Source organism: Xyrauchen texanus, chromosome 18 (genome assembly GCF_025860055.1).
Source record: "Xyrauchen texanus isolate HMW12.3.18 chromosome 18, RBS_HiC_50CHRs, whole genome shotgun sequence".
NCBI lineage: Eukaryota > Metazoa > Chordata > Actinopteri > Cypriniformes > Catostomidae > Xyrauchen > Xyrauchen texanus.
Window position 1 is genome coordinate 28,212,451 of NC_068293.1, and position 12,156 is coordinate 28,224,606.

At 38.1% G+C, this 12,156-nt stretch overlaps 1 protein-coding gene across 3 annotated transcripts in view; it reads left to right on the forward strand.

Annotated features, from left to right (window-relative positions):
- The window catches only part of LOC127659078 (TBC1 domain family member 4-like), a 39,197-nt gene that overhangs the window by 7,914 nt on the left and 19,127 nt on the right, over window positions 1-12,156 (forward strand). For 2 of the 3 annotated variants that reach the window (XM_052148713.1, XM_052148715.1), the window contains exons 3-10: window positions 1,263-1,874; window positions 3,036-3,125; window positions 3,854-3,958; window positions 7,609-7,741; window positions 7,830-7,921; window positions 8,908-9,018; window positions 9,929-10,048; window positions 10,793-10,843. In XM_052148713.1, coding sequence (XP_052004673.1) covers window positions 1,263-1,874; window positions 3,036-3,125; window positions 3,854-3,958; window positions 7,609-7,741; window positions 7,830-7,921; window positions 8,908-9,018; window positions 9,929-10,048; window positions 10,793-10,843 — 1,314 coding nt within the window. The remainder of the gene's footprint in view (window positions 1-1,262; window positions 1,875-3,035; window positions 3,126-3,853; window positions 3,959-7,608; window positions 7,742-7,829; window positions 7,922-8,907; window positions 9,019-9,928; window positions 10,049-10,792; window positions 10,844-12,156) is intronic. The other variant, XM_052148714.1, reaches the window with a different exon arrangement.

Sequence of the window (12,156 nt, forward strand, 5' to 3'; positions counted from 1 at the left end):
CAAAAATGTATCCAGGCATGCATAGGACATGCAGACTTGTTAGCTGACTTGAGTTCACCTGTGTGTTTGAATCACGTTGAAGCATATATTTTAACCAACATTTTAATCTCAAAGCTGTATATTTTTAATATAGGTCTGAAATTATGCAGAAATGAATGAGATATAGTTCATAGAAGTCTTCCGAAATGCCATCTGCATCTCTGTGCGACGCCAAGTCACTGCGCTAATATATCACAGAGAGTGTGGTGTGTCAGAGAGCAAATATCACCTTGAAAAAAGTGAAACTGCCGTTTACATTTATTTTTTTGCTCTAACAGAATCTTGTTAGAGTAACAATCTTTTTTTTCTTTACTTATGTTTGTTGTTGTTATGATCCTTGATCATAGCTCCAGGGATTTACTATGTTGAGACAGCTCTGAATTGAGTCTCACAAATGGCTTATGGTAGTAATGTAAATCAAGCCAGTCAGGTGTGCTCTTCCAGTCTAGTCTGAATTGGACTGGTGTCTGTTTAATGTCTGTGGCCCTTCTTTTTAGTCTTCCCCCTCCATTTTGTAAGAAGACCTTTGAGTCTTGTTGGCATCTGACTTAGTTCTGTCACCAGACTTTTTTGCTTTTTTTCAACAAGTCATGTCTCGCTAATGTAAATAGTTTTTTTTCTTATCCTTTCCATAACCCCGTACACACTTGATCCAGAGTAATGTGGCAGAAATTCTCCATGCAAGACAATAGAGAAAGATTTCACAGCTGCAACTGAAGCATTTAGCTTTTCAGTCATTGTTGCCTTAAGCTTTTTAGTCATGTTTTATCAGGCATATCACACTTTCTGAACCAGCTAATATACCAGTTTTGAACACATAATTATCTAGTTTCAAAAGATGTCCTGCTAATGTTCAGACAAATGTTCTTTTATATATAATTATAGATCTGCCTTTCATAGCTGGTCAGGTTTCATTCAAAATGGTCAGTAATGTAGTATAAAGCGGCAGAGTGTAGGCCTCTCTGAATTCTATACATTTTGCCTCTTTAAGGTACGCTCAGGTTGCTTAGCCATTTCTTTTGTCTCATGTCTGTTCGCTTGGTTTGTGTGTTATTGGATCCTAAATGTATCCTCATGGGCTAAACCTAGTTAGTTATGCAACCTTCAGTTCTCATTGCAAAAGTTTAACATAATAACTGAGTGTTTTTAATGGGATACGTGTCCTTGTTTGCCCTACAGTGCTCATTTTGTATTTCTATTGATGAACTTACCCTCTTCCCCAGGTGCCTGAGGTTATAAGCAGCATTAGACAGGTGTCCAAGGCTGCTCTTAAGGAGGGAAGCAAGCCCAAGCAAGAGACCGATGAGTCTTTCTACAACTCTCAGAAATTTGAGGTGCTTTACTGTGGAAAAGTGACAGTCAACTGCAAGAAAGCCCCCTCCACGCTGATCGACGACTGTTTCGACAAATTCCGTCAGCATGAGATTGAACGCAAACGCCTGCGACTCCTCAATGGACAGCTTAGCTCTACTGAGACCCCTGTGGATTTCATCCTGGGGGACGACCCTCTGAGTTCCTCTCTCTGTGAAGTTGTCGAAGCCCAACCCAAGCCCAGCATGATTGAGGAGGAGCTGCATGAGGTGGGCAATGGGAAACTGGACTTGATGAGCGCTTCCAGTGTGTGCAGCTTGCGAGGGGCCTTTCCTGAATGCATCTTGGAGGATTCAGGGTTTGGGGAGCAGGAGCTCCGTATGCACTGTAATAGCCTGGCTAGTAACCTGCAGAAAAGGTCCAGAGAGGCAGCGGGCAAGGGGTCGACTCGTAGGAGACATGCTAGCGCACCCAATAACGTGCAGCCGTCAGATGCCGACAAAAATCGTACAATGCTGTTCCAGGTAAGCTGTTCTGCTGTTCTGCATAGGACTGTTTTTTTCCATCATGTTCCCGCAAGTTTCTGTCCTGCATCCACCTTCTCCTGCTAAATTTTGCTCTATGTTAACCTGCTCTATGGCCGCAATGATTTTCTTCCCGACTGCTCCTGTTCTCATTTTGTTTTGTTCACATAAAGCAAAAGCCATACAAATAGACAAGTTTTGAGAAAGAAAGTTTTATTTTTCTGTTATTGCTTTTATCAGATTTTATGTGTGAAAATGATGCCCATCTGACTTGGCTGAGGTTGGTTTCTTAACACTAAATTGAACGTTTTCCAGTCCCAGTTTCACATCCTTTGATGACAGCGTGCCTATGTTTTGCTCTGCTATTCTCCTAAAGCCCCATTGACTTCCTGCATAAAAAAAGGATTGGAGAATTTAAGTTGTATTTTCAGTTTAATAGTTCTTTTTTGCTTTCATTAATAAAATAAAATAAAAAGATATCCACAACACATTTTTATTGGCTATTATTTGACTGCCCACAATTTATATTATGTACTTAATTTATATTAAGTACAGCCCGCTCCCACCTTCAACTCAGAAATTTAATACCGCAGCACAAGAAATCTAATCGTGTACCACGGGACTGTAGACATTTGCCTCCATGTCCTTCACGTGGATACACATGCTTTTGGTTTCATGCTGTGTTCTCATTAATTTAAAGGTGCCCTCAGAAAACAAAACAAAATAAAATATGTTGGGCTTTCCAGTTGTCTTGATCTTACTGACACCTTGAACATACTGACACCTAGTGGTGTGGATGTAGCCTTACACAAATCAGTTTTCAGATACTTACAGTGTAAAATTGTGTTCACTGTGAACCATGATTCAGTTATTATAAACACATTTGACTAAATTACTTTAACTTTATGATAGGCATGCAGTCAGGCATGGGGCATTTTCCTTTATACCGTTTTCAAGCAGAGCTGTTGCTAAGGACATTTGGTTAAGAAATAACTTGCTTTCTTTTTGACCTTGGTAATATAAGTTATGATTGTTTTGATGCAAATGCAGCTCTCAAAAACCTCTCAAAAAGTCACGAGATAATTATCTTGTTTGCTTTTTCTTTTCTGCTGCTTCCTTCTCCGTAAGCAAAATGTGCAATGAAACAACTCTGTTGTGCAGGTTGGTCGGTTTGAAGTGAATCTCATCAGTCCCGACAGCAAAACTGTGGTTATGGAGAAGAATTTTAAGGACATCTCTTCCTGTTCTCAGGTCTGTGTGTGACAAGTTTAGTCCTGTAGGTTGGTTAGGTGTCAGGGATAATCCAATTCCACATCTTTAATGTCACCATATGTTACCATAATGCTTTGCAAAGCATCTCATGCTTATTGCAACGTGATGACTTGTACCAGTCCAGATTTGTTTTGATAAACAGATTCAGATAAAAAAACAAAAAACCTTTCAAACACTATCTTATATACAGTATGTAAAGTACGTAAATGTGCATGTTTTTCACTTGTATATTGTAATCTGCATACAACAGCAATGATGAATACAATAATAATAAGCCACTCAAAGCCGGATTTACCGTGAATTTAGCATGAGGTGCTTTTAGACAATGCAAAGCATCAGTTAATTTAAACATGTTAAAACTACACAAACATGCAGCCTCGAGTGGATTATTATCTTCATAAAAAACATTAGATTTATTACCAATAATAATCATCAAAACATTAATTAACAAAGATCATTAACCTAAATTTAGGCTGTTTACAGTTGCCAAGTATCATAGCAACTTTGTGTATGATTATAGATGTTCAGTCGCAAGTATATCAGTTTTGAACATTGCTTATCCAACCAGATTTCAGAACTAGAGCTTTCCATTTTACAAAGTTAATTATTATGTTACTTTAAGTTGTGTGACATTGTGGTTATTAAATGCAGTTATTGCGAGACACTATATAGTTAAGTTCACTGACCACTTTTCTTTATGCCCACAGGGAGTTAAACAGACAGACCACTTTGGCTTTATTTGTCGTGATGTGGAAGATTCGGGCTCAAGCCAGTATGTTTGTTATGTGTTCCAGTGTGCTAGTGAGTCTTTGGTGAGTCCTGAGTGGCCTGCAGCACCTGTTATCACCACACTCATCAATTATTTATCATAAGGTACAATGGAAAGAATGGCCTTGACTATCATGTGCCTATACATTTAAAGGGATAGTTCACCCAAAAATGAACATTCTCTCATTATTTACTCACCCTCATGATATCCCAGGTGTGAATGACTTTCTTATTTCACATACGTGTTTTTGCACACAATATACAAATAATGTCTAAGGTTCCATTAGACAGGGTTTATGCAAGGTATTTCAAGTGCTTGAAGTACTTGAATTTGGCTTTTTTTAATTGAAAACCTTGAAAATAGCTATTTTTTACTAAGAGGTGCTTAAGAGGTGGTTAAATTCTAAAAACATTAAATATGTTGCGGAAATCATTAAATAACTTAAAAGTAAAACCATGGATACTCAATAAGGATGAATTGTGCCCGGTAAATGCACTATTTATAAGCACACTCTCTCTGTGCTGGAGTAGCGCTCCATTCACTAAAGAAATTATGGAGATCAGGCAACAGCACAAACACGCTTGCAAAATTGCACACACAATTCTGTTCTTGCAGGCCTATTCAGAGTGCTATAGAGCTGAGGATGCAGCTGACCACCTTGATATGACACACTCTGCTGGGACTGAACAGCATTAATCCACTATTATGATACAGATACACGTGTCATCTCTTTAACATGCTGAAAGTGTGCTCAACTGCACTGCACATCTGGATACATGACAGGTTATAGCGCTCTTCTCCATCAGATGATCATTATTTGATGAATTACTGCTGAAATAATTGATAATAAATGTACACAAACATCTCTTTTAAACTAAATATGGTTTACCACCTTGTCTCATTTGACTGTAGTAGCGAGATGTAAATTGCACCGGGCAATTTATTGAATGAAGCACAACTTACAATGAGCCTAATTTACATACACTGCCTGGCCAAAAAAAAAGTTGCATACTCTAATATTTCTTTGGACAGCCTTAAGCATTTATTACGGCACTCATTCATTGTGGCATTGTTTCGACATCCTTATTCAACATTTTATTTATTTATTTATTCAACATTTATTTCCATCTGGATTTGCATACATTTTTGGCTGAGATCTTATAATGATGACGGGGAGTCGAACCACTCCGTAAAGTCTTCTCCAGCAGATCCCAAAGACTTTAAATGAGGTTAAGGTCAGGACTTTGTGGTGGTGGTGGTGTTAAAATTATTCCTCATGCTACCTGAACCACTCTTACACTATTTGAGCCTGACATCATTTTATTTATTTAGTTGCTGAGCCTAGACCTGACCAATTGAAGCAATCCCAGATCATAACACTGCTCCAGAGGCTTGTACACTGGGCACTATGCATGATGGGTATATCACTTCATGCACTTCCCTTCTTACCCTGATGTGCCCATCACATTGGAATAGGGTAAATCTGGACTCATCAGACCACATGACCTATTTCTATTGAGTTTTTTCTGATTAGCCTCACTAACAAGTGGCTTTATTGTGGCCACACAGCTGTTTAGTCCCAATCCTGTTTGGTCTCATCACATTGTGCATGTCAAAATGCTCTTACTTTCACTATTAAATATAGCCGTGAGTTTTACAATAGATTTTTTATGATGTGACTTCACTAGGCGGTTTAGTGATCTCTGATTACGATAAATCAAGATTTTTTTCCAACAACATTTCTTCCTATCTTTCCTATATTTCAACTTTCGTTCCAGGTATTAATAATGTGTTGGACAGTTCTTAACCCAATTCCAGTGATTTCAGCAATCTCCTTAGTTGTTTCCTTTGCTTGATGATATTGTAAAGATTTCTGTTCACCTGGTAAAGGAGGAATCGGAAGCTGACTTTACAAACTTTAATTACAACACAACACAACACAACATCAAACTGAAAACACAGCAACATAAAACACATACACACAGAGCGGCCACATTTCTCTCTATCTCTCTCTCTCTCTCTCTCTCTCTCTCTCTCTCTGGCATCCCCGGCTCTTCCCTTATGTCCCTCCCTCTGATTAGGCCACTCAGTGCAAGACGTGCATCCTCATGGCTTAGCCATGGCCTCCACCTCATCACAGGCTGAGGCGCCATCTCTGGAGGGGAGACACTGCCCTTCTGGCCTGGTCTTCCCCACCTCCTGAAAATCTGAGAGAGACGAGGGGAGGGAGCGGGAGAGAGAAAGATTGAGCGGGAGAGTCCGAGAGAGAGAGAGAGGGAGAGAGGGAGGAAATAATATATATATGTGGCATTGGGATGTGGTCATGTGTTGGTCTGCGGGAGAGAGAGTGACCGACAAACTTACAGCCACAGAGAGTTTGCCCATTATTCCACTGTAGAAAAGCTCTTTGTTCGGGCAATGGAAGAGTCAGGAGACAATGAAGCAGATTCAAGTTAAGTTAATTTAATGTTCAACGTTGATAGTAACCATCAATACAAACTAAATGATTCACACAATAATGGGCAAACACTCTATTTCACTCTAAATTTCACACAAGTCACTCGTTTGTCACCACCTTCTGGCATCACCAGAAATGGTCACTGAATCATTAAATGGAACGGATTTTGATGAACATAGTCAAAATACTTGAGCCACTTGGGTACATTTAAATCCCATAATGCACAAGCACAGAGTAAAAAATAACACTGTGCACATGCACAATTTTCATTATTGTAATTAATTTGCCTTGTATGGTTGTTTGAAACAGAAGCAAGTGCTCCACAAGTTTCCCTTTTATTTTTTAAGCTAATTTTGCAATTATTTTGCAATACTTCAAAATACTACAAATATTAAAAGTAAATATGTATATATTAATATATACTGTAATACATTAATACTGCACTGTTAGTGTTGTGTGAGAAACCTACTGACAGCTGTCCCCAACACCACACACTTTTGAAATGACTGCTATGCCCCTGTTTGTTAGATATATAATATGTTCATTACTTTTGGTTCAGGAGACACAGTTACGTTTCATTCCCTGCCATACAGGAGAGAAAAAACATTCCCCTTTTTTGCGATCGCAAGAATTCTTGTAAATTCAACCAATCTGCATTATTTGCGGTAACTTGCCATTTTTATTTATTTTTTTTCGCAAAAAAACTTTTATATGAGAGAATCCCATCGCTGTCCTTCATGTTTGACAGTGGCAAAATAAATGCTTTAAAAGCCTGAATCAGTTGCAACATATCAAAATGCACAGCTGCCGTTGTATCATCTCCATAGTAACTGTAAGTGGCCAAGTGAGGAATGTCATACTACCATGCTACTCTTACTATTTCTGCCATAGACAGAGGTAGCTGAAGTTGTAAGAGTAGTATGGGTAGCATGCCATTCCCGAACATATTCCAATCTTTCAACTCATGTAATGACCATGTAAAGTCATTGAACCCAGTAACTTCTGCATGGCGTGCGCAAGGATAAAATGGGACATGGTGTAACATGTCTCCATTTAAAAACATTTTTAAATGGAGTGATCTTAACCCACAAGAATCATTTCAAAATATATAACCAGAAGTTGATCTGGCAAGAAATGTAATCATTTTAGACAAATTTACAGATCAAGTCAACACTAAAGTGATTTTTGTTTTGGAGTCCCAACATTGTTTGTTTATCTGGAAATTATTTTCTTAGGTGGATGAAGTGATGCTCACCCTGAAACAAGCCTTCAGCACGGCAGCAACACTACAGAGCTCTAAGAACCAAATCAAACTGTGCGAGGCTTGTCCAATGCACGACCTACACAAGCTCTGCGAGAGGATTGAAGGTGCAGCCACCAGCTTCCTGCAGCTCACTCAATGTACTGTTCTCACCCCAGTTTTACATTCCAGTCTGTTTCTTTCTCAATGTCCCAGGCTTGTATCCTCCCAGGGCAAAACTAGCAATTCAGAAGTACCTGTCCCAACTGAGTGACAACGAGCAGGTCAATGTTTTCGAGAGGGTGCAGGTAGGCACTTTAGGAGCAAATTTGCAGAAAAAGTAACTAAATATTGGATACAGTGCCTTCCAAATTATGCTGATTTCTATGGTTCCAAAATTTATATTTTAAACCGGCAAATATACAAAATTGTAGGATTTTAAAAATCTGTAAAATGAAAGGGTTGGCTAACCCAAAAATTATAATTCTCTCATTTACTCATCCTCATACCAACCCAGATATGTATGACTTTCAGTCTTCTGCTAAACACAATTGAAAGATTTTAGAAGTATTTCACAGCTCTGTAGGTCCATACAATGCAAAATCCACATATGGGCAACATTAAAGTACTTCAGACTACTCTGGTGGTTAAATCCATATATTCTTAAGTGATTTGAAAGGTGTGGGTGAGAAATAGATAAATTTCAGTCAGTTTACACTTTACTTTCACTTTATCATTCTTCTGTTTTTGGCAATTCACATCCTTCTTGCATATTGCACCCTAATGGGTAGGGAGGAGAATTTATGAAAAAAAGTACTTAAATATTGATCTGTTTCTAACCACTGGTGTGGTATTGGTTACTTTTATGCTCCCTTTATTTGGATTTTGGAGTTTCAAAACGTTGCCACCCAATTGTGAGGACCTACAGAGCTTAAATATTCTTCTAAAAATCTTCATTTGTGTTCTGCAGAAGAAAGAAAGTCATTCACATCTGGCATGGCATGAGGGTGAGTAAATCATGAGAGAATTTTCTTTTTGGGTGAACCATCCCTTCTGCATATATGTTTTTTTTTAATAAAGATTAAAGATTGATTCTGTGCTATTTATATATATAATTAAATTATAATGAATATAACTGATAATGAAATTTGAAATGGAAAAAAATTGAAATGAAGATTTAAAAAAAAATTATTTATAATTATTTTCAGAAGTGGACTTTTGAACAGCTCTTTATCATTCAATTTCAATAGTTTATTTTGTATTTAACTTATATATATATTTTTTGATGCATTAGAAAATGAAGCCAACATCAGACCAGGAAGAAAATGAGCTTGTGATTCTTCTTCTGCGACAGTTGTGTGAGACCAAGCAGAAATCTCACGTTCATATAGGAGAAGCTCCACGGGTAGCATAAACACACAAACACACATAAACATAATCTGTGAGTTCGAGGAACATTTGTTCAAAAATGAAGTTCTGTTATTGTTTACTCACCCTCATATTTGTTCCAACCAAAAGAAATTTTAAAACAATTTTAGTAGTCACTCTTTTCATGTAATTACAACAAATGGTGACTGGAGATTGTAAGCATCAAAAAGATCACAAAAGAACCATGAAAGTATCATAAAAGTAGTCCATACAACTAATGCACTATATTTTTTAAGTCTTCCTTTTTGAAATCATGCAATAGCTTTGTGGGAGGAAAAGACAAATATTTAAGTTATTATTAACTGATAATATTTTCTCAGGTGAGCTTTTAACTCAAGAACCGCTGCGACCATATCATTGAGTTTCAGTCCGGTATTTGAACCTTATGGTTAGGGTTAGAGTTCATTTAACTGTTTCATTGAGGAGATCAGGCTCAAAACGAATGTTTTGTTCACAAATTGCACATTGCTTTGAGCCTCTTGAATGCACCAACGAGAGCTAGAGTGAAGGAGAGGATTTGCAGTGAATAAATTTCAATCTGTTCGCCATACAGATCTGTTGTTTAACTTCAGAAGACTTGGAATAGAGCACATGAGATATATGCACCATTTATGATACTTTATGGTGTTTTTGCCTCCTTTTTGAAGTTTGAGAGCTTTCCAATGCCCATTCTTGGTAATTGTTTGGAAAAGTCTTACGGGTTTGAAAAAATATGAGGGTGAAAAATAAGTTTTTGTATTCTTTTGGTGAACTTTTCCTTTAAGCTTGATGTTCCTTTAAGTGCAGATCACAGAACAGACATTATAATGATTTCTCTGATATTATGTCTTTTCGTACAGCACATTTAATTCTCACTCATTCACTGCTTTTATACTTGTGTGTTAAAGCAGAATTCTTCTTCCGGTGCCTTGACCTCTGAAAACAGTGCAGGCCTTAACAAGTTGGACGTGTTAAAGAACAAAGCTAAGAGTTCTCTGACAAGCTCCCTGGAGAACATCATCTCACGGGTGTGTGTGTGTGTGTGTGTGTTGTCTGCCTGTGTATTATTGGTCTTTGAATGGGGATTGACACATCCGAATAAATAATGCCTTTGATTGGGGCCTGGGTAGCTCAGCGAGTATTGACGCCGACTACCACCCCTGGAGTCATGAGTTTGAATCCAGGGCGTGCTGAGTGACTTCTGCAAGGTCTCCTTAGCAACCAAATTGACACGGTTGCTAGGGAGTGTAGAGTCACATGGGATAACCACCTCATGGTTGCTATAATGTGGTTCTCGCACTTGGTGGGGCACGTGGTGAGTTGTGCGTGGATGACGCGGAGAATTGCGTGGGCCTTATCTGCATTATGTCTCCGCGGTAGCACGCTCAACATACCACGTGATAAGATGTGCGGATTGACTGTCTCAGACACAGAGGCAATGGAGATTCATCCTTTGCCACCCGGATTGAGGCAAGTCACTACGCCACTACGAGGATTTAGAGAGCATTGGGAATTGGGCATGCCAATTTGGGGAGAATAAATAAAACAAAAAGGCTACTGTATGAGTTTAAGATGCTTGTAACGTCTTTTATGTTCCATGGACAAAAAGTTATTAGGGTTTGCAACAACATGAGGCTGACTATACAATGAGAAAGTTGTCATTTTTGCATGAACTAATGTAGGAGAACTTCCTATAAATTGTGCACAATTGATAATCCTGATATTTAAGCAGCCTTTTATTTTAATTTAGATGTTTACTCTGTCTCCCCCAGGGGGCCAACCGCATGCGTATGCGTCTGGGCAGCATGGGAAGCTTTGACCGAGTGAGTATCCCCCTTGTACAGCACACAACACATGTGAATACCAGGATCCGTCACTTAAACCGCAGCTCATTCTAAGAACGCCTGCTCTCCCCATGCCTAGAATCCTATCTCTATGCTGTCAGTTCCCACCCCATGCTGAAAATAATACCAGTGCTACATAATGATATGATACATGTTTTCAGCATCAGCATGAGTCATTTGATTTAAGCTGAGCTGTGGGCTTTGATTGACCCTGTCCACCCCTCTCTCACTGGGGTATGAAATGTGAGTTGTGTGTGTGGGCCTCTGGACACTACTCTGTGGAACACAAATCACTTGCCTTTTCCTTTCCACAGGGTGCTCACATGGCCTCACTTTCAATGTGAGTGTGTCACTCCTACTCTTGTGCTTACAAACTTCAACTCTACCCTGTCACAATCTCACAATTGCCTGCTCATGGCCCTCCTCATTTTACTGACTGTCAATCAGGTCTGACAAAACAGTGGCCCCAAAATATGTTTGGATACTTGAGAGATATACTTAGAAATGTATAAATTTAATTACATTAGTTAACAAAATAACATACCAAGAGGCATCTGCAAAAAAAAACCTCACATGATTTTAGGCTTTTTCTCAGAACTAACTTCCCTTTCTGAGCCATTTTTGCAGTTTATTGTAGCTAACAGGTTTCAACGTCCTTTGAAGTGGATGTATGAAATGAGTTTCTCTGAAGTCCAAACAGGTGTGCTAGCAGAGTAACCGCAGGTGTAGTTAATCACTTTAACTATGGACACGTTACACTAAATTTGAGAACCAGTGTGTTAAAATACTTTGTCTTAATTTTGAACAATTTATATTGTTATAGTATTTGAAGCTTACTTTTTTGGTGAAATGTTTTGATTGAAAAGTGTGCTTGTACCATCTTCCTTTAAAATAAACCAATATATAAATTATAATAAAAAACATTAAATAAAATACATTTAAAATAAACCAATTGGTTTGATATTTTGTTATTTACATACATTTTGGTGTAGCACAAGTCTCAGTACATTTTGGGGTGTTGCACATATAGACTTGTGCAATTATATGGGTTGTCTTGAAAAGGCATAGTTTTGTGATTAAAAGAGATTAAGGCCTTTAAAAGATGTTGTTCATGCATTTTCCTTTTAGCTGTATAAAAGTAGAAAAAAAAAAACAATAATAAAAATAAAATAATTTTCTCAATCAGATTTTTGTCTTGTTTGCCAGTAAAAATATGTAATTAAACACCCTTAAAGGGGTCATTGCATGCCTTTTTTTTAATCATTTTAAAATGTTCCCAGAGGTTCGTAAAT